We start from the raw sequence: 27,656 nt of genomic DNA on the forward strand, positions 1-27,656 counted from the left end.
CCTCTTCCTTCCCCCTCCGCTGCCGACCCCCACGACACGACACGCGTGGGCTCTGCCTGACCCTGCCAGACCCCACACAGGCATAAAGCTTCCCGTTTCAGGGGAAAAACAGCGCGGCGCGGCACACCCCCCGCTCCTCAAGCCCCGCCCCTTTATCGCCCCACACCCACTCATCGGGCTCCGCCCCACCACAGCCACGCCCCTTCCCCGCCTAACGCCCACCTTCCCTTTAGCCACACCCCTGGACGTTGGTTCGCCCTCCCTTCACTGACCATTAAACCCTGCCCCTCCTTTGCCCCGCCCCCGCTTCGGGACGGTTTGACCACGCTTTCCGTCCGTTAGCCCCGCCCCTGGGGTTGGGGGCGGTGTCGTAGTGTGCGCGAGGACGCTGCGTGGTGACGCAGCAGGAGGAGTTGAGGCGGTGGTGCCCGCCCTTCCTCCTCCTCCGCCGCGATCCGCCGGACGGAGACGGTAGTAGCGGAGCTCGCCGCTCAGCCGCTGCCGCCGGAGCCGCTCAGCTGCCGCCAGGGCCCGGGGGAGCGGCCAGCGCTGCCGCTGGCCATGGTGGCCCGCCTGCCGCCGGGGGGGCAGGAACAGGCGCGGCGGCGGCGGCCGCCATTGCGCGCGGGGGCCGCGGGACTATGAAGGATGGAAGCGGACGAGGTGACGATCCGCGAGCAGAACTTCCACAGCCAAGTGCGGGAGTACACGGTAGGCGGCGCCGCCTTCGCCCCGCTGGGCCCCCGCGGCCCCCTGCCCTCGCAGCCGCCGGCTGCGCGATGCCCTCTCCCGCCTTCCCCTCTGACCTGTCATTGCGGGGCCCCGGAGGGCGCACTGCCGCCGGGCACCCCCCTGCCGTCGCTGGGCAGCCGTAGGTTTGTCCCGCTCTTTCCCTCTGCCTGCCCTTCGCTGCGTGGCCCCTCGCCCCAGCTCCCGTGCCCAGACGGACTCGGGCGGCCTGTCCCGTGTGGGCCCAGCTGTGCTGCGGGACCCTCGGGGCTGGCTGTGAGGATCCCGGCCCTTGCCCCTGTGGGCGTTCCTCTCCCCGTGCCCGCACAATGCGGTGTGTACGTGCAGGGCATAGGCGTGCTTCTGAAGGTGCTGCCGTGCGCTCAGCTTGCCTCTTCAGCACCTTGGGCTGCAAGCGCAGCCTTGTTGCTGTAAGGCGCGCGTGGGAGTTCGTGTTACCGCTTGTGATGTTAAGACCCTCCTGCCTTTCGCTGCACTGTTCGCAGCGGGTGTGTGTATCTCCGAGTTCCCTCTAACCCCTCGCGTGGTTCTCAGCGCTGCTGCACGCCCCGTGCTCGCCGAGCGGAGCGATACGGAGTGCAGCGCCTGTGCTGCCCCGTCTTCCCCAACCTGCTGTAGTCAAGTGCAGCGCTACACCTTACGTGGGGACGGAGAGCTGTTGCGGTTTCCTCTCTGGTTGCCTCATAATTGCTTTTCAGGACTATTCAAAGCCGGTAGAGGTGTTTAGATGGAGCTTGTCGCTCTTCTGCTTTAGTTCAAGCAAGGAAATACATGCTGCACACAGGAGAGGTGCAATGTTGTCCTGTCTCAGCTGGGTAATTGCATTCACTTAGCAGTTATTGCTGTCTTGATTTCTTGAATAAAAATATATCGTAATTTAGCTTTAAATATTTTTCAGCTGTATTGGGAGACAATATTAAATATCACTGTTAACTGACTTATGTAGGCCTATGGATAGGTTATTTGATAGAAGAGACTTGGTTGGATCCCTAGTGTGTTAATTTCTTTTTGACATTTTAAGAATCTCTATGTTAAGACCTCCTTTCTTCTGGTGAGTATTATATTTCTGGGATATTTTTTCCCTGAAGAGTGCAAAACAAGTCGGTATGAAGAGAACTGTTACTTCAGGAGACTTTTCTGGACCTCACTTTTCTGTGAGTGGATGTAGTGTATGTTGTGAGAGCTGTGACCAGTGGAGGGCCATAAAAAGAAAAATACTTTTTTTGTAAAGAAGTCTTTAAGCATTGTCTTAACCTCCTTTGTACTATGAAAACACAGGTGTATACTCAAAGTATGCATCTCTTCTGGATGCTAGCGTCCATCTTTTCCCTAGTGTCTGTTTTTTCCATTTGTATTTCTTTGTGCACTGATTATCTCCTACTTACATCCACCAGAGTCTTGTTCTCATGCATTGTGTGCTACATGTTGTGCTTTTGTACCTAGTAGGATGCACAAATTTTGAGTCTGAAGGAATGGCTGCGTGCAGCCTTTCCAGGCACTGTTACAAATAGTGAAGACCTATTAAATTCTTAAAGAGCTAGCTAATCTATACTACAGCTACTTCTCTAAAGCTTTTTCAGCCCCTCTAAAGCAATTGGTCACAAGAAATCACATAAGACATAAGGAACTTGTATTTTAGAGGTGCAGTGTTCCTTTATTTGGGCAGTGGAAGCAGAAGATTCATTGAATGACTTCTTGCTCTTGAAACTGTACTTTGATCTTTAATATTGATGACAAGCCAGCTATGTTATTGTTTAATTGGTGGGGGTGATAATAACAATTTTGCCTTTTGCCTTTTATATCATACATTGGTATGGTTGTGATCTTGTCTTTGTGTTGAAAGACCACAGGGTTTTAAGAATGCGTAAACTGCTGCAATCCACACTGGGTATGCAAACTTCTTGTGGCTCCCGCGTAGCTGCAGAAGGATATTGCAAGTATGATTACGCTTGTGGTTAGTGTAAGCATAAAGAAATACATGGAGTATGTTGATTACATGTACCATTACGTTAACATCCCCTTCTCATCATTGTTGCCCTTGCTGGTCATGAGGTTACATGGTGAATATAATTTCTTAAAATATGCAAATAGACAGTTGTTGTATGGGTGATGGGTATAATCATCAGCCCCTCAGCCTGAGAAAGGAACATGTTCCACTTTCTGACACATGCACAAGACTTTCATTCCAGCTGCAGGTGGACTGGGAGCAGTGAAGCAGTTAATAGAAGGATTTGATGTTTGTTGTGTAATATTACAGTGGAGGAGACCTCTATATGCCTGTTCATAGAAGTAAGTAAAATTTATGGCATCTGATAGTATTTTACTGTCTTTGGAGACCTAGTTGTGCGGCACAAACTGTACTGGAAGCTAAAACAATGTATTAATGAGAGAAGAGAAATCAAAGTAAGTTGATGTAGTTGAAAAGAAAACCCTTTTCACTTTTCTCTTACAAATTTTTTTCATTTTCTTTGAATAGATAGAGAATTTCTAGATTATGTTCCCTGAGGGAGCGTCATAAGGGCACACTAATCTTAACTTCAGTGTAATGCTTCATTTCTGTTTTATTTGTTCTCTGAACCAGCAAGCTATGAAGTTTTCCATAAATTTGTGTTACATAACAAAAATTAAAGGCTTTTTGTCCTTTTGTTGGTGGTGCCTGTCTCTTTCTGTAGGTGCCCACTTATGCTAATTCCACCTTGGAAATATAAATGTTTCTGACACAGGTTTATAGATTGAACAAAGGTAGTAAAATATCAATTTTTTAAAAAAATAAATCTTACATCTGCTTTTGAGGTGGCTGTCTCTGTGATTTAGTGCTTAATTTAACTCAGGTCCACTCACTTTTGACCTCACTTAGAGTGTCTGTATGGTACCTGTTTTTTTCAAGAGGGTGCCTGTTTGCAAGAAGATAATCTGCCTTGTATTTTGTTGCTTCATGCTTTTACTAATAGGAGGTTAACTCCCTAGTCCAGTTTCAGCATGGCTCTTCACATGTGAATCTGCTGTGTTGAGGATCTGTTGTTTGGAATAGTTATTGAAAACACCCAGACTTGTACTAACTTTAAAATTCAGATTCAGTAAAGTAAACGTGGAGATTGAGAACTGATGACCCAGTATAAGAGACGTGGCACAACCATGAGTTTGCTCTAGGTGAATGAGAGCCTTGACTTCAATAAAACCAGAGTCATGCTGAGTTCTAACTAAAAGGGGCATCTTTCTGAAAAGCAGCTTTAGTTGGTTACAAATATAGAAGAGAGCCTGTGTTTTGTACTTGATCAGCATTCGTGTGAAAGAGTTGTAAAGGCCCGACAATATTCTGTGCTGATCTGATACTATCTGTTATTTTTGTACACTTAATTAGTTTGCCTTTCTTGATCCTTTAGATTAATTTATGGTTTGCTGAGATCTTGCACATCTGGGGAAGATATTTAGGCTTTTAGCAAGCTGCTTTTCCCTTGTGTCCTGTTGTTAGGTCTGTTTATACAACATACTATAAAGTGTTTTCCGCTAGTAGTGTTGTGAACTGTTTATTTCAAACACAAATCAAGTGCAATGCTCCAGTCTCTTTGTGTTCCCCTGGGTTTGCTTTTTGGGGAAGAAAAAAAAAGGAGTGTAAGAACATTCTAGTTTAAGTCTTCTATTCTGCAATATTAGTTTGTATTTTTAAATTTTAGATTTACTTTTTAATTTTTCCATTTACAAAATGTAGGATTTTTGAGTTTGTGAGAATACACATGTACACGTGGTTATGAGATTTCCCTGGCAAAATAAATACACTGTGCGTGCATTTGTAGTGTGGGGAAAACTGTGGAAGAGAAGAGTTTGGTGACCATAGACTTATTAGTTAAAAGCTTAAAACAAACATGGTATATTTGGAAATGACTTAATTATATTTAATATGTCATAAAAAAAAAATCAGTCCTGGTAAGTTCAAATACAAAAGTGCTATTATAACTAATCGCTTGATGCAAGTTGAAACTGGTGTAATATGTAGTTTTGTGATTGATGTCAGATGCTTCCATTTGAAGGACTAAATGTTTTCATACCACTTTTAAATTTATTTTTGCTTCAGCTGTATTAAGGTTTTTTGGTTTTTTGCTTGTGTTTTTTTTTGTTACAGGTGATATGATTGTTATTTATTGTGTAAGTGGAGAATTCTGGATCTAAAAATAACTTCCAGCATTTTAGAAAGGCCTTTTTAGGTAGTTGCAACTGTGTCATGTCTTTGATTTTTGTCTGCAACTTCACACTAATACCACTGGCTTTGTTTTTTTTCTCTAGTTTCTTTTTGTACCTTTTGTCCTCTCATCCTATTTTGGGGTAGAGAGGTGTTCAGGATTCTTCTATGTGAACTAGTGCAGTTTGTTACTGCTGGCATTTGTGCCCTGTGTGGCTGTAAAATGAGAAAGCCAATTTGAGCACTGTACTCCTTGTTGGTAGTGTGCTCTTGTTCCTGACCAGTTCTGCTTCCTTAAATTTATGCTCCAGACGAAGATTGTGATCTTCACTGACCTTTTTTTATGCCAGAAGTGATGATATTCTGACAGTGGGCCAGGAAGAAAATGCTGACTAGAAGCATGGGTGACTTTTAACAGCAAACTTATTACAAATAAGGAAATGTTTTTGTTTGAATGTTTATGCAAGTTTATATTTTATTCAATAAATTTGATGCCTTTCAATTTTTCTATCCATGCTCTGAAAATTTGAGATACAAGAAGCACTTAAGATACAAATCACTCCTCAAAAACAATTTTGCCTAGGTTTCTTAGCATTGCTTCTCTTTTTTTTTTTAATGCTTTGGAAAAGAGTTGTAACTGAATAAAGGAGTATTTGTAGTAGTAGCATGAGATGTAAGACTGAAAGATTGGTGAGCAGTTAACAAAATTACATGTACAAAATGTTGGCATTATTCTGTCATCTTAAAAATATGCTTTTACTTGTAAACATGGGTGCTGTACTGAACTTTAAGAAGTCATGAGTCATCTTCTGGCTGCTGGTCCTGAGGATCAGCACTGGTGGATCCATCTGGAATCAATAGGCATCTCCAAATACTTGGCGTAGACAAGTGGATAGAGAGGTGCTTATTCCAAAAACAGGAACAACTTTTGGAGAGTTCCACTTTTTCCATTTACGTAAAACAAACATGAAAGGCTGAAGTGTAAGAAGTTGCTATTAGTTACAGTTCAAAATAATTCCATTTGAATACTGGTGTGTTTCTTTGTGGTAGCAATTGACCAAAAGGACACAACACACTTGATGGAAGGTACTGATCTAATGAAAAGTGAAAGAACTGACAGCAAACAAAACCAGCTCTTGATTACAAGGCCACAGACTAGAATATCTGTCTTGGGTTTTGTTTGGATGGCTGATCGTGTGGTAGAGGGACTGAGTAAGATAGCAAGATGTAACTGGGAGATCGTAGGGCTGTAATGAGCAGCCCAGTCTTTCCTGTGGTGTAGGAATGCTGAGTGTGAGTGAAATTTTTAAGCCCAAGACCCTCTTGAAAGAAGTGTTTATTCAGAGATGTTGAGGAGGGTTGAGGGGTGGGTGAAGCAGAGAGCGGGGGAGATAGTGGTAATGTCAGAGCAGAGGGAGAATCTGAAGCATGTTTCCAGTGAAGTTCTGATAAGAAAGTGAGAGTTCTGGTGACATGGATGGGAATTTCGCTTAAGGAAAAGTATCTAAAGAAAACATTTCATTCAATATAAGCTTACTGCTTTTATTTAAAGGTTATGCAAGTTATTTTTAATTTTTTTTCTAAATTGCAGTGCTTTCTCCTTTCCTATCTTTCACCCTCCTCTATTTCATTTGGTATTTATCCTCATTTAGGAGAGCAGTGGTAACCTGGTTGAGTAAGTCTTAACTTCTGCCATACTCTGTAGTCTCTCCATGTCCCTCCCCCTTACCTTGAAAATGACCAAAGCTTTCCTGTAAACATGTACTGTCAAATGACTAGGGACACTCACTTCATGGTAACATTAATCTGCAAGAATTTACATAACTTATAGCACAGGAACAGGAGAGACTTTGAAAGTAGTTTATGTCTTTATGCATATAATAATTAACAGCCTTGGCTTTTGCATCACTCTAAAAAGTAAGCATAGCATACAGCTAGGTAGAGATGACCTGGAGTAAGTTACTGCTGTAACCCCCATATTAGTCATTCAGGTGACAAGTGAAATTGCTTCATGCTTTCAGCAGCTTTGATCTTTTGCTCTTTGGGGCTGTTGTGGTTTAGTCCCAGCTGGCAACCAAGCCCCACGCAGCTGCTCGTTCACTGCCCCACAGCGGGATGGAGGAGAGAATCAGAAGAGTAAGAGTGAGGAAAATCATGGTTTGAGATAAAGACAGTTTAATAGGTAAAGCAAAACAAGGAATTCATTCACTGCTTCTCTTGGGCAGGCAGGGGTTCAGCCATCTCCAGGGAAGCAGGGCTGCATCACGGGTAATGGTTACTTGGGAAGACAGATGCTGTAACTCTGAACGTCCCTCCAGCCCTTCCTTCTTCGCCCCAGCTTTATATACTGAGCATGACGTCCTATGGTATGGAATATCTCTTTGGCCAGCCTGGGCCAGCTGTCCTGGCTGTGTCCCTTCCCAGCTCCCCGTGCACCCCCAGCCTTCTTGCTGGCAGGCCAGCATGAGAAGCTGGACTGTCCTTGACTGCTTAGCAGCAGCTCAAAACATCATCACCTTATCAACATTTTCTCATCCCAAATCCAAAACACAGCCTCACATCAGCTTCTGTGAAGAAAATTAACTCTATCCTGGCTGAAACTAGGACGGGGCCCAACTTACTCTCATGAAGATGGTGACAAAACTCATGTTGATGTTTCACCGGCTTGGTGTTATATATGTATTGTAGTGTTGCTGAACTGCTTCCCACACATAGGTTTCTAGTTTCTTGATTAACTGAACATATTAAAAGTTGTTTCTAACTATCATCAACATGATTTCAAGAAAGACCCCAGTGCTTTGTGCTGTTTTAATATTTGGGCATGTTGATGATAATTTGGTGTTGAAAATTTTGATTAACTAGAAAATATTATTCTATAGAACTTTGTTTCAGTTCCTCTATTTCCATATCACATATGTTCTCTACAGCAAGTAATATGTGTGTAGATGGCATTTAAGTATGTGTATGCCTGAATTTAATAAACAGAGGATAGAAGCAGTATATGTGCTTGACTTTTTTTTTTTTTTTTAAATTTCCCTGCTCCCGCCTCCCCCTTTACCTTCTTGGCTTATAGTGGTGTGGTTTCCAGTGTTAGGCTCCATGATTGTCATTGAAATGTCGTGCTTCACAGTTTTGCTGTTGATTTTTAAGTGCCTCTTTATGCCTTGAGTATCCCATTTTTCCATTACCTAGTTGTACTTTCTATTTTTAGCATATTTAGCTGATGGGAAGAATTGGTGCTGATGAGTTTGTGTTCAATTTGAATAGCAACACGTCTAAAATATCACAGTCTTAAACTCGGCAAATAACTTCTGTACAGTAGAGAGTCTGCATAATTAGTAAGAATTATGAAAACATACGTATAAGTATTGAAGTTTAAATAATGTTTTTGTTTTGGGAGTGGGGGTGAAAAAAAGAGATGTGCTGCTTAAAAATTCTGTAGTACCTATTGTGAGAAAACAAGGAAGAGGATTTTTATGAGTTGGGAGGAGAAAATTAATTAGCTCTGTCTTCTAAGATAGTTATGCATCTTGCCCAGGAAATTAATACTAGCCAAAGAAGCTGTCTCAACACAAATTTTTTTACCAAGTTTGTATTAATGAGACTTGAGTCTATATTTTCAGGAAGGAATTTTTAATGGAATGACTCTGTGAAGTTTTAATGTGACTGATTATTATAGTCTGCTTGTACAATGTTGAATAATACCTTCATTCAGTGGCAGAATGTTAGCGTGATCTAGGTTGGTGCTATTGGTGTTAATTCTAGAGGGTATTTTTAAGTCTTGCGCTAATGATGAAAAATATTCTTGAATCTGATTTTAATGGCACTGCTGTATCCCATGCAGGTCAAAGAAAAATGACTTGCAGTCATTTTTTGAGGCGTTTTGAGTGTATTACCTTTGTTCAGAGTACTGTATTCTATACCCAGTATCTTGGGCCTATTGTGAAGACTTGTGGAGGTGTCATAAAATACTTGGTTTTCCCTTTACCCAGCAACTTAGATACATTTCCATTGAGTATATAAAAGGGAATGTAAAATCTATAACAAATTCATATATTGATTTAAATTTCTTCATTAGCTTGAAGTGGGCCTCCGCTGGGGAAGTTAACATGAAAGTAGTTTTAATTGAATGACATATGGAAGCTACCTTCTGAAGGGTTGTAGAGGCTGGTTTTTTTAATCTTCAGTGGAGCAGGATTTCTAGCACATGGAATATGATTTTTGATCTTTTTTTTTTTTGTAGTTTCTGCTAGATCCTGGGATTTTTTCCTAGATGAGCAAGTCTAGGGACCCAGCCTCTGAAACACTTATGATTTCTTCATGATTTAGGAACCCCCCCCAAAAAAAGTGGGTCACTCTCTTGCACATGTCATAAGCCAGGGAGGAGTCCTGAGAGGAAATTATACATGTAGGGGAAATCATAGGTGTGGAGGGCTGTGTTAATGAGTAAAATTAATCTGTAGTCATAAGATGTGCTTGACGTTTTCTCATAAGCTTGAATTTAGTGTGTCAGGCAGTGTATAAGGCTGGCTGGGTTAGAGTGAACTTAATCTAACCACAGAGTGCAGAGTTCTAAAGAACAAATAGTTAATACCTCATTTGGAGAAAAGTGAGATGTCCAAAGGAGATATTATGAATGCCAAGGTGAAACTCAGAGTGGAGCTAAAAATTTTAGTTTTATTTAGGGTACATAGTTTGTTATAGGTAACTTACTGTTGACCCATCCAAAAGAGGTGGAACACCTTATTTGCTTTTTAGATGTCAGTGGGATAATGGGGGTTATTAAAAATAGACCAAGGACAACTGTTTGTCTCCACCTGTATTTTCTTGCTATTTATTCCTACCATCCTTTCCACGAGTCAACAAAAGTAGTTGCCAAGTGGGACAGTAGGAGGAAGCTTTTTAGTGGCTGTGTGGTATTTTAGTGCATAATAAAATACTTTAACAGCATGAGAGTAGTAAGAGATGGGTGTACAATGCTATGTTTAGTTGTTTTCTATTACAGAAATTAAAACCCAGAAGTACAACAGTACTACTTTTCTGTAGGTAGTAATCACCGTCAAGCAAAACACTGGTAGTTCCATGTTCAACTCTTAAACTTGTTCTTAGACATATTCTACAGGGTGGTATTACTCAGGGTGACCTCTGCCTTCTCTTTTCTCTATGCTGTTTTTTCTATTTAGGGAAAAGGACATGTTCTGTAAAGTAACAGCAAGAAGTGGAGATATTCTTCATTATGTTCTTTACATCTGTAGCTTTTTTTGGCATATCCTTTGCATAGAAATGCTGGTGGATGTAATAACAGTAACTTTTTTTTGGTTTAATACTGACACAGCTGCTACTTTATTTTGAAGTTATTTTCTTCCTTCCCTTATTCCTTAGTTTTTTGGAGCTTCTTGATCTTTCATTTCATACGTAGCCTAGTACAATGCTGTTCACTTCTTGTCTCTTTTACTCCTCCAGATTTACTCTCCCTATTCTAAATGCTAGTATGCAGTCAAGTGGGAGAAAATGATCACTTGTCTGATGCTTTTCAAGTGGAAATCTGGAACGTGTGTTTCATGCTTGAAAATGTGTTATATTAAAGAATGTTATTAAGGTCTGTGACAATCTTCTGCAAAGGAGTTTTGTGACGGTTCCTTACTGCTAAAAGATGTCATTCTGTAAGATGTCCAGCTTTTTCATAGTGGGAGGACATCCCTGCTGCAGGGATGTTTAAAAGTATACACTCATACTTTTAAAACACATTCATGAATGACCTGGAGAAGGGTATTAATTATGAGGTAACAAAGTTTCTGATGGTGCTAATTAATTCAGAATAGTAGAAAAGAAGGCTGACTGGACCCCCGCCTCCTGCTCAGAGCAGGGTCAGCTATGAGATCAGTCTAGGTTACTTAGGTCTTGAAAACCTCCAGAGATGGAGATTGTACAACCTTGCTGGGCATCTGCTTCCACTTCTTGGCTCTGCTCATGGAGGGGATTTCTCCTCACCTCCAGTCTCATCCTCCTGCTGTGCACCACTGTCAAGAGCCCAGCTCTGCCTTCTCTGCCTTTTTAATGATCTCCTCATAGGTACTGGCAAGCTGCTATCAGGTCATCATAGAATAGTTTGGGTTGGAAGGGACCTTTAAAGGTCATCTAGTCCAAACCCCCTACAATGAGCAGGGACATCTTCAACTAGATCACGTTGCTCAAATCCCAGTCTAACCTAACCTGGATGGGGCATCGACCACCTCTCTGGGCAACCTGTGCCAGTGGTTCACCACCCTCATTGTGAAAAATTTCTTCCTTATGTCTAGTCAAAATCTGCCCTCATTTACTTGAAAACTATTACCTCTTGTCCTATTGCAATAGGCCCTGCTAAATGTCTTGTCTTCATCTTTCTTATAAGCCTGCTTTAAGTATTGAAAGGCTGCAGTAAGGTTTCCCCAGAGCCTTCTCCCTGGAGAAGACTCCAGGCTGAACAGCCCCAACTCTCTCAGCCTGTCCTCAGAGCAGAGGTGTTCCATCCCTCTGATCATTTTTGTGGCCCTCCTCTGGACCTGCTCCAAAAGGTCCGTGTCTTTCCTGTGCTGAGAGCCCCAGAGCCGGATGCAGTACTGCAGCTGGGGTCTCACCAGAGCATGGCAGGTACTCCTGAAGCCTTGTCCTCTGGCTGAACAAGCTGAGGTCCTTCAGCCTGTCTGCACAGGCAAGTGTTCCAGTTTCCTGACCATCTTGGTGATCTTCCTTGCTGCAATTGCCAATGTCTTTCCTATATTGGAGGCTCAAAACTGAATGCAGCAACTACATGTGACCTGATGAACTCTGACTGGAGAGAGATAATTACTTCCCATGATTATTGGCTTTGCTTCTGGTAATATAGCCCAGGATGCTCTTGGGAGTGTTTGCTAGCAGGGCACACTGATTGACAGGTATTGAACAATTATCGGACAACACAGCTGTATGCTTTTTCCCTAGTAAAAACTACAGCTATATTTTCTGCACAACACTTGTGAAGAATGTTGTGCTATACAAATCAAAGCTGTTGATCTTTCTGTACGCAAAAATGCAGCTTTTAATGTGTGCACACACACACAAATTACAATTGTGAAGAATGGTTATCTCTTGTATATTGGAGGAAAAAAGAGAATTTTATGCATTTTCAGCTTATTATTTCATAGTGTGAAAGTGTATCTCTAGGACTTGAAACAGAAGATGATGCTTTATCAATCCGAGGCATGAATTTCAGTGCCAAAGTTTTAAAGATCATCCACACAAACAAATTAATGCCAGCTGATTTTTAGTAACTGTCAGTGGGATAAATACAGCGGGATTGCAGTTAGCTCAGACCTTTATTGCTTGTGTTTAATGCTAGACTCTTCACTGCCAGCCCCTTAGACGCACATAGTTATGAACTGAAATACATGCAGTTTATCTCCAGCTCCATTCTCACAGGAGCTGAGAGCTGTCTGGTATAGATAAAAAGTATGACTTGGATCACACTTGGATGATTCTGGATGACAGATCAAAAAGCATGACTCTGTGGAAGAGTTGGATACACTGTACTACATCCTTTGGTATCTTGTATCTCCAGAAGTAGCCTCTCTTGGCGTGTCTAGTGTGTAATCTAAGGAGGACTTGAGGATGAACTGCAGGGGAGGACAGGTTTCTTTTGCTTGTCTTAACAGAGGCTGTATTAGTCCATGCAAAGAGATGTGAATGAATTATGTGCTTGAAGTTTGAAGACTTCTTAATGTGCCACCTGTTAAAAGGGAGCCCCTAGATGTAGCATAGAATCCATGCGTTTTGTTTTAAGTTAGAGTGGTGTGGAGGGGAGAAAACAAAAAAAACCACATTACAGGTTTTTAAGAATTGCTTTGCTTGACTGCTTGGTTATAACAATATAAATATCTCAGACTTGTCTTAATTTCCTTTGTATTTTGATGCAGCTGGTCAAATGTGCGGGGAGTATATTTCCCCTGTAGTGTGAAAATGTGCCATAGTTGAGTTTAAAGTAGCTTCCCAGGAGCATTTAAACTGTGGCAGCAGATCCACAACCACTTTGTCCCTCTATAAAGCTGGAATGAATTTAAGGAAATAAATTTTAAGATTGGAAGTTGTTGTTGTTCGTGTGTGTTGTGTTTTTTTTTAAGCTGACATGATCAGGGAATGTCAGAAATCCTTATTCATCTGTTGTGTGCATTCTCTGCACAGTGTCTTCACTGTTCCCTCAAGTCAAACCTCGAAGAGCTTCATTTGAGCTTCAGTGAAAAACTCCTTGCAGAGAATTTGGGGTTATGTGGAATATAGCTTGTCCTGGATTTGCTGCATTTGCAGCATCCTTAACATTTGTCAGCTCTTGTTGTAGAGGTGGGTGATGGCATAAAACAGTGCATTTTGGTTGAAAACGTGGCTTGCAGTATGATTCAGGTTTAACTTTGTATTCCAATATTGGCTCCAGTATTGTCACATATAACAGTTTTCTGAAGAAAAGGTGGAATTTACAAATATAGGCTCTTCTTCCACTGAAGATACCAATGTAGCTTTATGTATGGTGTTCTCTTTTGATTAGTGCCCTATTTCAGCATGACTACCTGTGCTTTTCAATAAATGATTAGAAAGGAAAGTTAACAGATGATTTAGGGTACTATGAACATAAGTATATGTGAATTTGCCCTATTCTAAGTTGGTTGGTTTTTTTTAAGGAAGACAAATTAGGAGTTGTTAAGAACTGTATTTTTTGAAGCCACATGGCTATTGGTAGAGTGTTTCTTTTGCATATGCCAAGGGCTATATCCAGGAAATGCAGGGAAAGGTACTTCTGCTGCGGCATACTGACCCTAGTTTAAGAGCTATAAAGGGAATAAGAAACCGGCTGTAGTGCACATCACAATAGGTATTGTGTTTGGGGGGGAAGAAAGCTACTATTCAGTTTCCTCTGGTATCAGTATTAAGAGCAATCTTGCACAACTTAGCTGAAAATGAGGTAAAACATTCTGTTGGCACAAAACTAGTTCTTTAGGAGATGTAGTCAGGAAATAGGAGGGTTAGAACATGGTGCAGAAAGGACTTGATTACCCCAAAATAATAGATGTAGCATGAAATTAAGGTGTGGCTTTTAAAAGAAAAAAAAAAAAAGACATGGTGATGAACATGAACCCTAAAACCAAGTTTCTACTCTAACTTGAGAGTTGCTCTGCTGGAAGCAATTGGGGAGGACAGCATGGATGGATTCAGTGAGTGGAGGATAATGCCGAGTTACTAGCATGATTCTCGAGTGAATGTGGTGAAGTATTTTTAGCACAGAAAGAAAGGCTTGGTGCTGTTATAGATAGCCATAAGACCTTACCTGGACTACTACTACAAGCCCAGTCATTCATAATTAAGAAACATCAACTGAAGCTAGAACAAGTACAAAAAAGGGCTATATTTTTTTTTTGCAGTACAAAAATATCTTGAAAAACAGAGAGCAGTACGAGGAGTAGGAACCCTGGATTGCAGTGTGACAGGACAGTGGAGTCTATTCTTTGTCTGTCATGGGCATCACATTCCTTTTCCCCAACTTAACTGAGTTCCACTCTAAAAATAGCGAGGATGCTGGCTTTGCTGCTCCCTTTAGAAAGCTATTCAGAATACATGGTTAGATCATAGGTTTCACCAAGTATAAATTGAGACTGAAGAAATATTTCCAAGTTTGCTTATTGACTTGTTTTGGTCAGTATGAAGAACTTTTAAATTATGAATACTCTTTTTTTTAAGATCCTAAAGCTTTCACTGATTGTAATTTACTTAGTTATTTTCTTGTCAATAATTTAAAAATTATGTGTATTTTCAGTAATAACTTTATCAAATATTTACAAAATTGTTCTCAATTCTGACAGACGTAGAGGGGTAATTACACCAAGATATATAGTTACACCCTATTGCTGAGTTGTGAAGTAGCTGTCATCTAAAACTGCAAATACAGCCTTTGACAGTTCATGTTACTGGACAGCTTTCTCCTGCTGTGCCCTCAAAATACCTCAGTTATCTCAGCCGTACCTTATAAGTACAGACCCACATTTTCATTGTAACCTTGCTATCAAAGATAGAATAAAGGTCATCTATTTTATTTGAAGATACAAACAAGATTGCTGTCATTTTTATTCCTGTTTTAAATAAAGATATAGTTAAGCTCATTTTTCAGTTTATTTTACACAGGAGCAGAGCTATTTCTGTCAGATTGTGTCAGATTTTTAAAGGATTTTACTGACCCTGTATATGTGATACCTAATTTTCGAAAGTGAGTGCCTAAAATTAGGTATCTCTATCTGTAGCCTTGATCTAGTTTTTGGAGGAACTGGAAACCTAGGGAAGGACTGTTTGTCAGCACTGGCACTGTGTTTTCCGATACTCTGACACAGCTTGTCCTGTCAGTACTCTGAAAACCTAAGGCTGTTCTCAGTTTCTTTTGTTTTTCCTCATTCAAAAATATGCCAGCATATTTTTTTAATTAAATCTTAATAAAATTCTTTATTAATAGAATTATTTAAAGAATTAAATTTTTTATCAAAAACCTTTCTCTTTGAAGCATCCTCTGGAAAGTTGGAGTGGTGAACTCTATTCAGATTGAGTATTTGAATTCAGACATCTAGTTGTGAAATCTAATTTTCAGCATCTGTATTTCAGATGTCACTGCTGGGTGTTGCCTGCACAGAGAATGAGCTCGGTTGCCACTTTCAGACTTAGGGCACTATAATACTCCTGGGGGACACCTATAGGGCAGTTGCAGGCACCCAAATGTCATGCTCAGACACTTGATTATGCTCTGCTTTTTTGTTTTGGTCTAAATGTCTAACTGCACAAAAGAAAGAACCCTCCCAGTTTATTTATATTAGTATTTCTTAAAAAACCTTGTCTTTCCTGGTAGAGTGATACATTCTTTCCCTCTCTGATTCTGCTGGTTTGGATGTAACATGCTTCTTTAGATGTAAATTTTTAAGAGTTATCTTCACTACCTTTGCTTTTGCTTTTTCCTTTCACTTAGGGTAGCTTCTCTGCTCCTGATTTTTTTTTTTTTAAGACAGTGAGTTCTTAAAGGCAACAAATCTTTAAATAACTGATTAGAGGAATAGTTCAACTGTTGCCTGGTGAAGTAGTTTTGCAGTTTCAGGCCTCAAAGGAGAGTAGAGCTCAGACTGAAGTAGCACACATTTAGAGTGCTTAATATTATGAATTGCAGATCCAGGCAGGGCCAATTAAAAAAAAGCCTTGTGCAGGTAATAGGGAAAACACGACTAATAGTAAAAACTGCTACAACAGATTTGCCTGATTCAGTTGCTTAACTGCTGTGTGTTAAGACTTATTCGGTGGCTACTGGTATTGTGCACAGACAAAAGAATATTAACAGTTTGGGCTAATTCAGGTAGCTTCTCAGCCTGTGGTGTGCAGGTAATGTTTCCTGCAAGCTCACAGAAAGCAGGCAAGCTGTCGGTGTACAGCGCTGTTCCCCGTGACTGCTCAGGTTCTAGTGAAGGCTGAGGGCCACGGCATCGTGGAGTGACATGCTTCCTTCTGGTTTCATTTCTGACTGACTCATGTTTCTAGTAAGTATCAATAAGCAAGATTCAGGAAGCAGTGTTGAGCCACTGATGCCTCATCCAGGAGCAAATAAAATGTTGGGTTTTTTTCTTTTCGTATCCCCACAAAAGCTTGGAGGGTTAAAACTGTCTTCCTGTTCGATTCCTTTCCTCCAAGATTTCAGACCTATTTGTAGATGTTTTGGTCTTGCCTTATTGTATTGAAATTCTGGTGCTAAATCTTAAACAAGTTGATGCAAATCACGCTGGGCTCAAGGTACAGCTGACCTAAAGTAAGCTACCTATTTTATGAGGAGGAGAGTTGTGCCTTTGGCTTCTGACTGTAAAGGGAATGCTGTGTTTGACTAGCTCGTGCTTGGATGGCCATTGTAGGCAGATGAGTCTTCCCTGTGTGTACTGTCACCTAGAATTTGTTTGGTTCAAGACATGAAATAGTAAACATAACTGCTTTCTTCTTTCCACATATGTTGATAACTTAATCTAAAATAGATCTTCAAGAGCCCATCGTATATGATACAATTACCCTTAGGTTACATATGAATGGGATACAAAGGGTGATAACTTTTACAACTCAAGTGGATTAAAACTTTAAAAACCCCACCCCTCCCTCAAACAAAAAAATCACACTTTAAATAAGGCTTTTTCCTTAATTTTAGAGTAAAATTTGCTGGCCATATAATTGATCCAATACCTGTTACTCCAATTAAACTATTCTTATTGGTTTAACTTTCTATTAATAAGATATAAAACATAAAACCAGTGTTAACATTTACATACAATACACTGTTGAGCTGAAGTCAGTTTTAAATTGCTGATACTGGATATTTTCTGTTTATTCTTATTATAATCCAGGCATTTCTTCCCAACTTAATAAATGCAATGTTGGTTTTTTTCAGATTTGTTTTCTCCTATTTACTGTTCTCTACATAATTTCCTACTTCGTAATCACAAGATACAAAAGGAAAGCAGGTAAGCATAGACTTTTCAATATATTAAAAAATAATTTTGTTTTTCAAGTGAGTAGGTGTTTCTTTTTCTTTCTGCCTCTACAAGGAAAGTGGAAGAACTAGATCTCTCACCAAAAGTGTTTCTCAGGCTGCTGGGCTATGGCAGCCTGGACTGATCTGATTGTGTATGCTGCTGTCTTGCCTTCTATCTGCTCCCTTTGTCCTTGAGCCACAAGCTTCCATCACCTCCCTTGTGCCCGCTCTGGCATTTCTCAGCCTCTTCAATGTCCCTTCTGATATCACTAACGAAGGGAGGGAGTGCACTGAGGCATCTCAGAAAAGGATCAGAGAGTGCTGTAGCTGGCACTGTGGCTGAGTGAGAGTGGGTGGCTGTTATGGAGGTGGTGTGGATGGTCACAATCAGTTGTTCTGTTGTGGCTCCGTGGCAGACAAAATTTTAACAGTTTTGAGAGGGAAGAATGGGAAGATTTCAAGTAGCTGCTTTTGCCTCCCTTGCCTTTAGATCCTGTTGTTCTCCTTTCATGTCAGCTTTTCTAGAATAAGTATCTTTAGGTCGTGTTCTAGCACCAAAATCAAGTTCAAAGCTTTAGTTGGTAAAGTGAAAAGATTGCTGGTAATACAGAAGTGATGTCGTGGATTTCTGTTAAAAATCCTGCTTTGTGCAGGTACAGTTATTTTAGTGTTCTTAACGTGTTCCTTATGACCTCACCACCAAAGTTTTATTCCTTGAGATAATTCTATATTTTTTTTTTCCTTTAGAAACATTGTCTGTCTGAAACTAGTCTGTAGGGACCCCAGTCATTTTCTTCTGTATTTCTTCTAAAGACAAATAGCATAAAAATCTGTATAAAATGGCAGAATCTTTGACTCTTGACAGCTTATCTGGGACCTTGGTGCTCGGTGATACTGTCAGTCATGCTGGAGAAGCATTCTTATGCATGGTGATCTTGGCACTTTGAACTTTGGAAACTTTATTGAGCTATAGTGATCTGTTATGGTAGAGCTGCTTTCATAGATGGATTCATGTTTAAAAATGTAAACTCTAAACAAGTAAGACAGGTACTATTTTCTGATACTGATGGGTATTTTGGATACTGCAAAGCTGCTACCATTTGGAGATAGGGAAGAACAGGGAGAGGGAACTGGTTTGGCAAATACTGTTGGATGTAAAGATGTTTTTATTACCTTTTTGGGCAGTTGAGTTCATCAGCCTAGTTAGAGGAACTGCTCTGCAGCTGTCCTGACTTTATGAAAGCTTTGTGAGCATTTAGTTAGCAAACTTTGTAGCCTGCTAGGATCTTCCTGATGAGACACATTTGAAGGGTTAGCAGTTCTGGAAATTCTTTCAGGACAAATTGTTTGCTGTTTCTACAACAAGCTCTTTAGTCAAAATGATTCATAGGAGACCTTGACTTAATCTCTCAAAACACCATCAGATTCCTGGGAAAAAAACCCCAGAAACAATAACCCAATGTACTTTCAGAGAAGAATTTCAAAATAGCATGGTGTTAGTGACTACATGTTTATTTCAAGTATGTGCATGACTCTTAGGAACTTGAAACACCTGGCTTTATTTATTCTTAGGTTTTAAAATAAATGTGAATTATCTCTCCTGGAAAGCCTGGGAGACTTAGAAGAAAGCTGACTCCAAAATTATTTCAGATGCAGAAATACATATATTTGTGTACAGACATGTGTAGAGAAGGATATAAAGAATAAATGAAGGCTGTATTAATAATTGACCTCAGAGTTAAATGTTGGTAATATTTCAAAAAGTTGGAATATTAATTGAGGAATAAGTGAACAAAAATAACTTAAAATGTGAAATAATGGAAGGGGAGCCATTGTATCTTAAATCCAAAACAAACAACAACAACTGGCCTTCTCCCTCTCCCCCAAATCCCCAGGAGTGGTGGGGAGGGATGACTAAGGGGAAGCAACTGAGTGGTCATCGCTACTGTTCTGGGTATGCTTTCTTGTTTTCAAAATACAATACTCAAGATGAAACAGCTATTTAGGGATTTATAGTACTTAGTATGGACCCTAAAAATTCCCTGTAGCTTGCCTGCTCTCAATAGTTTCAGAGATGCCAAAAGAGACAGTTCCTAGCAGCAGCTGTGGTAGTAGTAGTCTGAAAGCTTGTTTGCCATAGAGCCCTCTGGAAGATGTTCCCAAGAAGTTTTGATCTGCATATTTAAATAAAGTGAAATAACTTTGTAGTTACATTGATTGAAAAGAGTTTAAGACTAGCAAAAAAAGTATTTTTGGTAGGAACGTTCTTAAAATATTGATGCTAATAAGTTGTTTTAGTAATTCTAAGTTTTAATTGTAAATTACAATTATTCCTATGCATATACATTTTAGCCTGAGGAAAGATGACTAAGTATTGGATATAACCTGCTGTAATTTACTTTTCAGATGAGCAAGAGGATGAAGATGCCATCGTTAACAGAATATCGTATGTATAGTTCTTTTTTGCAGAACTTTTTTCCTGAATATATTGTTATGATAGGAATCTTGTATGCTTCCAAATAAATAACAATCCATTTAAAATGTGATGGCAAATAAATTGCTAGAGGGCCGAGAAAAAAGATTGGATCAAGTGGCACCTAGTATTATGAAAGGCATGACAAGAGGTAGGGCAGTTTGGTGTGGGGCTTGTCACCTGTGGTTTTCCCAGTAGGCATGAAGTTGGCCAGAATATTGCATGAGGACCTGATGCAAGAGGTGGAATTCAGTGTAAGACCTGCACCTAAGTTTAAGGCTCTAAAATGTAGGTGTTTATATGGTTGGTAGGTGTTTAAGTTCCCACTGCAGTCCATGGAAGTCCTGTCAAGGGAGGCAGTGGATCCTGGAAAGAAAGTTAGCTCACCCTGAAGTAGACATCTGTATTTGATCATCTTAAAAAAAGCTTAAAAAAGAATAACAAATGGAAGACAAACACTTGCCAGACTTGATGGTCTGCCAGCAACTTTCTCTTCTTCCTGTTCCTTTGTAAAGCTAGATATTAATCTCTCCTACTTAAATATGTCTGAAGATTTACAGTACATTTATAAGCTGTTGCTGCCCTCTGTTATGTGATTTGCTAAACTATGTGGGCTTGCTACTTGCTTATTACAGTGTTCTTAGCTCTTCCATGGCAGTGCTGTCATCCTCTTGAAAGGAGAGCTCATGGAGTATTTTATTGATTTGTCTTGTACCCTGGGAGAGTGCCGAGTACATTGCAAGCTGTTAGCTTTTAGCTGTGCATTTGTGGCAAGCTTGAAAGATATACAAAGGTGATGTAAATCTTAGGCGTGCTTCTCCCAGTAGTGTCTGATACCAATACTTTTTATGAATTTGAAATACTTATTTGCCACAAACTCTACTTCAGATCTAGAGAGAGAAAAATACGTACTTTCAAGTACTGTGAAGCTCTTTGCTCTCAAGTAGAGGGGCATTTCTCCTTCTTTTAACACTACAGTGAAGGCTTTTCTAGATTGAATGATTTTCATAGCAGCTGTGGTCTTAGCCTGGTTCTGAATTTTTTAACATGCAAAGACTAAATTTAGTCTTGTTCGCTGTTATTCCCCCTGCATCTATTTTCTAGTTTACCTCTAAAATACAACAAATACCAATTGTAGTGTTCGTGCAAAAAGTGTAAGACAAGATTAACACTTCCATCAGAGTAGTAGCCTTTCATTAAAAGTGTTGTTATATTTATAAAATGCTGCTTGTTCTTTCAGCTTAAGATTTCTTGTACCTTAAGTGTGTGTGTTGCTTTCCAAAAAGCAATAACTGACAAACTTATGCAGATTGATATTTCTTTGCATAGCATAATTGTCAAGACTTAGAGGTGGGTGGGGGACAAAACAAAGCCAAACTGCTGTAGCACCTTGAAAAGCTGTAGTGTGTTAGGTTCACAATTCTGGCTTAGAATACTTAAACATCCTTAAATAAAAGAAGAAAATACCTCAGAAACCAACAACAAAACCATGTAAGAACATATATTTAAAATAAAATTAGTCACCCACACTTTCTTGAATAAGTATTGTGTGAATGAAGAATAGATTTGTAGACTGTTAAGTAAGATCTCTGTAAGCAACTTACAAATGATCTATTTAAGTTTATCTCTTTTGTCATGCAGTTTTGAGAATTATTACTAATTTTATTCTAGCATCGGATTAGTTCTGTAAGAATATTTTTGTTGGTCTTATTCTTTTTGAAGAACACAGTTCTTTTTAATGCCACAAGATGGCATTTGATATAAGTTGTATTTGGGATCTGAAAAGAATAAGCTTAAACACTTTAAATAATTCTGACAATTTCTCTGTATTGACTTTACAGTTACAAGAAAACCCCAAGCTATGAGATGATACTCGAATAACTACTTTGTTAAAGAAAAGCAATATTGTTTCAGTTTGGTATTAAAATATTTATGTATAATTATATTCACTTTTTAGACATTAAAAAGCTGCTCTGCTTTTAAAAATTGTAGTAAGAATATAGAAATGGAAATTATTTTCATTCTGAAAAATGAATGAAGTGTGGGAAATGAAGACTAAAATAGGAGACTTATGAAAAGGTATTCCGTGAACTCCAATAACTTATCCTGTATATGACGTTGGAATTGAATGCATGCAAGTCCCAAGAGAATAATTGTGGTAGCTGGTAAAAAAAGTAATTATTTTTACTGGATTCTGTAAACTACTTGGTATTTGAAATTTGCTTTCTGGAAGTGAAATATTGTGGAAATCAGTCTCTCCTGCCCCTTTACAATGTAAGAATGTGTTGCTTTCAGACACTGATTAACAGGTAGGCTAACTATTTTTTTTTTTTTTTCCCCCCTGTTCAGAGCATGTTGGTGGTAACAGTGGTACATTTCTTTAAATTTCAGGCTGTTCTTGAGCACCTTCACTCTAGCAGTTTCAGCTGGTGCAGTCCTGCTTCTACCTTTCTCAATAATCAGCAATGAGATCCTGCTTTCTTTTCCACAAAACTACTATATTCAGTGGTTAAATGGCTCACTAATTCATGGTTAGTACTCAGCGTAATGTAATTAAAATGGATATCTTCATTATACGTGCACAGATATGTTCTTATTTCCAAACTAATTACTCCCTTTTCATTTAAGATGCTAATTGAATTGTTAATATGTCATTGGCTAGTTGGTTTTGCTGCTGTGTGATGTATCACAAGTCTGTCTTAACTCTTCTGTGGGGTTTTTAAAAAAAATTATGCAGCCTTGATGGAACTAAACAAATTCACTGCTTCGTATATATTAATGTAGAATAAGAGCTACTAGAATCCAACCTGAAAACACACTGTTCAAACTTCTTCAATATGTTAATGCAAGATTCGTAAGCTTATCTGTTTATTATGATACATATAAACTTACTATGAAAATAAAAAATTGATTTAAGAAACTTGCTAGCTATGAGCAGTTGGGATTAGATAGTTAAATTCAACTGTTCGTGATTTATTTGTAAGCAAGGAAAATTACAGAGTACAAGTGTATTGAGTGTGGTAAAGAGGCACAATGAAAATGAGCTATTTCAAGGAAAACAATGCAAGAAAAGAGTATTTTGTATTTGCAGCGATGATGCCTTGATGTCTGGCAGAATGAGTTTTGCATGCTTTCCAGTATTGGTTAACATGCTTATGACTATGATGCGTGTGATGGATACTAATACTTGAAAATGGTTTGGATACTTCTATGTGTCTAAGGGAAATAGCTGGTGGAAACAGGACATTCTTTAGTAGATTTGGCTGGAGAAAGACGATAATACCTTTGCTATTGTGAAACAATCTATTTCATCTGGAACAAATAATTTACAGGTTAACTGTGCTGTCCTTTTTCTGTGAAGAGATAGTAATTGGGCTTTGGAGGATGTTTCTCTGAAAAATGTACTCTTTTTGCTGAATGTCTAGTAGTACTCACAGACAGCAAATTCATGAATTCCAGATCCAAATTTTTTTACAGCAAATTAAATGTGAATAGGTGAAGACAGAAAATAATGCACATTTCTGTCATCTTTCTGAAACTAGTTGAGTATTTTTTGTTACTTGAACAGTAAAAGAATTTTGTTGTAAACCCTTGAATAAAGAGGAGTGGACTGTAGGCGTGGTTGTCAATGATGACCCTGATTTAAACAGAGTAGTTTAAGACCTGAGAAGAGTGAAGAAGGAAAATAGTAAAATAAAGATACTAGATTTTTAAGAGAGTATATTTTGTCCTCTTCAGGAAATGTCTATGTGGGACCTTACTGGAGAATGCCCTGAAAGCAAAGGTAGCCAGGAGAGATGCTTACTGTCAAGCACTATAATGTGCACCTCAGTATGCAAGAAAATTAGCAGGTGTAACAGGAGGTCAGCTTGGCTTAATGGGGAACTCCTGAGCTCAAAACCAAAAAGAAAGTGCACAGAAGGTAGAAGTAGGAATGTACTGCCTGGGAGGGGTGTAGAAATACTGCTTGGGTTAAAATCCTGGTGTGAAATTAGGAAAGCCAGGGCACAGCTGGGTTTGCAACTGGTGAGGGGTTTGTAAAGAGCCAGCTGCTTCTCTGGAGCATGCAGTGAGAGGCAAGAAACAATGTTTGCGGGACATAAAGCCAACAGTTATTCACAGCAAGGATGCTTGAACACTGGAAAAGGTTGTCCAGAGGGACTGGGAGATCTAAATCCTTGGAAGTTTTCCAAAGCTCATCTGGCTAAAGCCCTGAGCAACCTGATTGCATCTGTGTTAAGCAGCAGATCAGACTACATAACTTTAACTCAGATAGAAACAACCTCTATCCTATGATTTGTTTTGTCACACATCATGGGGGATTGCTAGTTTGGTATGTCTTCTACATGGAAGGAAAAACCCTAGCCTAATTCTCATTTTTTCACATGGATTTAACTGCTCAGACATTTATATTCTTTACTCCCAAAAGTGGGAAAAAAATTAGTGGACAATAATCCTTCCTTCTGTGTCTGAGCTGACTTTGGAAAAATGACAATAAAATATTTCAGTGTGAAAAATTTATATGATAACCAGTTCAGAAACTTCCAGTCTGTCAGAATTGCTATGGTACTTGAGAAAACTCAGGTTAATTAGAAATCTGCTGGAAAAAGTAGCTGTCACATAGGAAGGCCTTTGAATTTCCTAGTGGCCGTCATCTTTTGATTTTAATTTGATAATCTTTTGAAAATTTACCACTTCTTGAAAGTTTTTGAAAGAATACCACTTTATTCATGCACAGTGTAACTTACATTTCTTAAGTCCAATAATAATGGCCAGCAAGGAAGTAAATTCAGCATCCTGGTGTTTCTGAGTTTGATTGCCTATTGCAAAGCTTATGCTAGGGGTAGACATGACTGAACTAACTCTAGAGTTACCACAGTTGGTGTGAAGACTTCAGAAACATCAGTAGATTTTGGATCTGACCATGGGCTTCTGGTGCTGCAACTTGACAAAAATCTGTACTTTATTTCAAAACGTGACCTTGGGCTCCCTCTTGTGGTATTCACTGGGTTTGCAAAATAACTTTGCACTGCTCTCTAGAAATCTATTCCATGTAGTGGCAATACCTTTTTGAAGTTAGTTATGAGATACCTATGCAAGTTTTGAGAGCTGTTAGTGCTATCACAAGCACTCAAGTTCAGAAAATGTTCATATCTTTGTAATACTCTGTCTAGCATAGCTTTCATGTATGGTTTGCTTACTGCTTTGGAAGTGTTATCAACTGGGAAAATTTGGCAGTAAAACGCTTTGGTTTTGCTAGATTTATCAATTGCAGGTATAGTTGGAGGTACTTGAAGGTAACATTAAGAGGTTTTATGCTGTAGACTCTTGCATTAGTTGTGGCATACAGAAAAATAGAAAATACATGCTTCTGATTTTTGAAACTAGGCTGGAAGCCAATACCTGGATCCAGTATAAACACTTTAAACTAATGCATGTTGAACTAAACCCAGAAATACTTCTGACAGCTGGATGGTCACTTGTGCTGTTGCATACAACCACCAGGTGGGGGTAAAACGTAATGAAACTGCCATGAATGAGAAAGACGAAGAGTTGCTGAGGGTCTCATCTGTTTGCCAAACACTGAGAGATTTTTAATTTTTATGTTTCATTAGCCTGTTTTATGGGAGATAGTCTTAGGTTGTTAAAAATGCAAAACCAAAAAATTTAAAATATTCCAGTAACTTCCTTAAAGCTATTACATATGTTGATATCAGCAAGTCTCTCATGCAATTTTATGATGCAGTCAATGTAGTAAGAAATAATTAATTTTTTTGGGTGTATTTTAATTTCATTTCCAAAGTATCAGAATAAGAAATGTATGTTCCTTTCTTTGAGAAAAGTGTGTATGTATGTCAGCAGCAGTACACCAGTGTCCTTAGCTTTCATAAGTTTACATCGATGTGGTAGCTCTGTAGTTTAATATTCTGTAAATGTGGTTCCTATCAGCTGCTAATGTGTAAATTTCTTAAAAAAACCACTCTGGATGTCCTCCACTCTTCCCTCCCTTAAAATGCTCTGTACATACTATGCAGCTTTTATCCACAATGTAAAACAGTGCTTATACATATAATAGAGCTGCTGAAATTAGGACAACCAGGTACTCAGCTTTGCAGTAAGTAACTGAATGCACTGTCTTCAGTTAGAACTGCTGAAATAAGACCCCCATCTCTATCTAATAGTATTTCTACTCTAACACTGGTGTCTTAATTTTCTGGGGTAAAAAAAAAAGGGAACAAAAAGAAGGAGGGGAAAAAAAAAGTATGCAGACTGCTTGAGTTAATGTACCCCCGGTAAGGGCTGTTAATGACATTCTTGCTGATGTTGCTATGTGTGAATGTTTCTTGAATGGTAACAGGAGCTTCCTGGCTAAGCAAATTCAAAAGGAAAAATCCCCCTCTTTGTTAACTGGAGTTTAGCCACCTTTAGACAGTCTGTTTTCTTTAGCAATTCAGTATTGCATTTCATGCATCTTTTGGAATTTTCTTGTTTTGTTTTCTTTAGCTTATTTGGCTAAGTTTGGTTCCTGGTGTCCTGGTGTTATCAATTGCCCAAGCAGTAGATTTCTTGGCCCCCCGCATCCCTTCTCCCCCCTTGTTTTTTTTTTTCTTCTTGAAATTTAAATAGTTTAATTTAAGGAAAAAAAGTATATATGGTAAAAGCATTTTTTAAGGGGGTGTAGGCAAAGATAACTGCTAACTATTTTACATTTGGAACCGAGAAAAGGAATGTCTTTCAATAATGAATTCCCCAGGCATCCAGTAAATATCTCTTTCCTTCCCTATTCTCTTTCCAAAATGGACATTTTCAAAGGAGAAGATGAACAAGCCTGTACATGAGAAGAAAGAAATAAACAAAGCTGTTAGTTCAAATTTTCTTGTCATGGGGGATGTTCTTTTTTTTGTATTTCAGGTGATATAATATAGTCCTTTAGAATTGTGGAAATGTATGTGTTTTGGGGAAGGTGGGGGACTAAGCCTGTTTTTCTCAACTACAAAATAAAAGCTGTGTTTTCAGGATGCAGAACATGTGACACTAGTTAAACCTCTTAGCTACTAAATTGCAGGTAAGCTTCTGCTTTTATAAAGAAGAAACACTGCATCCTGCACAACTTTTGATAAGATGATGATGGGTTTGTGTTTAGGCATCAGAAACTGGCTGTTCAGAAAGTGTTCAGCTTAGAAAATCTTAAAAGAGCAGATACCCTTAATGGAGATCAGTTATCACTCCAGGTTGTTTTTTAAACCTTTTCCCTTCCTGCAGATGTCACATGTGTCTTACAGATGTCCCAGTTGTTGATTTTTTCACCTAGATCACAGAATGGCTGAGGATGGAAGGGGCCTCTGGAAATTGTCTAGTCTGCCCCCCTTCCTCAAAGCAGGGTCAGTTAGAGAAGGCTGCTCAAGGCAGTGTCCATTTGGGTTTTGAGTATATTGAAGGATGGAGATTACAAACCCTCTATCAGCAACCTGTTGTAGTGTTTGACTACACTCTCAGTGCAAGTTGGGGTTTTTTTCCTTGCATTTAAGTAGGTTTCCTGGCTTTTTAATTCATGCTCTTTGTCTCTTCTCCATTCACTGGATACCACTGTGTAGAGTCTGACTCTGCTTTCCTTTCCCCCTCCCTCATCAGATATTTATATACATTGATAAAATCTCCTAGAGTCCTCTCCTCTCAAGGCTAAACAATTCCAGCTTTCGTAGCCTCTCCTTGTA

General features: G+C 39.3%; 1 protein-coding gene across 2 annotated transcripts in view; it reads left to right on the forward strand.

The window, feature by feature from the left end:
• Nucleotides 1–648: 648 nt before the first annotated feature.
• LMBR1 (limb development membrane protein 1) overlaps nt 649–27,656 on the forward strand; it is a gene marked incomplete at its 5' end in the record, with an annotated part of 72,297 nt that continues 45,289 nt past the window's right edge. For both annotated transcript variants that reach the window (XM_082015590.1, XM_082015591.1), the window contains 4 exons: nt 649–711; nt 17,385–17,457; nt 19,875–19,914; nt 22,333–22,472. In XM_082015590.1, coding sequence (XP_081871716.1) covers nt 649–711; nt 17,385–17,457; nt 19,875–19,914; nt 22,333–22,472 — 316 coding nt within the window. The remainder of the gene's footprint in view (nt 712–17,384; nt 17,458–19,874; nt 19,915–22,332; nt 22,473–27,656) is intronic.

This window comes from Phaethon aethereus (genome assembly GCF_964289735.1).
Source record: "Phaethon aethereus genome assembly, chromosome: 2".
Lineage (NCBI taxonomy): Eukaryota > Metazoa > Chordata > Aves > Phaethontiformes > Phaethontidae > Phaethon > Phaethon aethereus.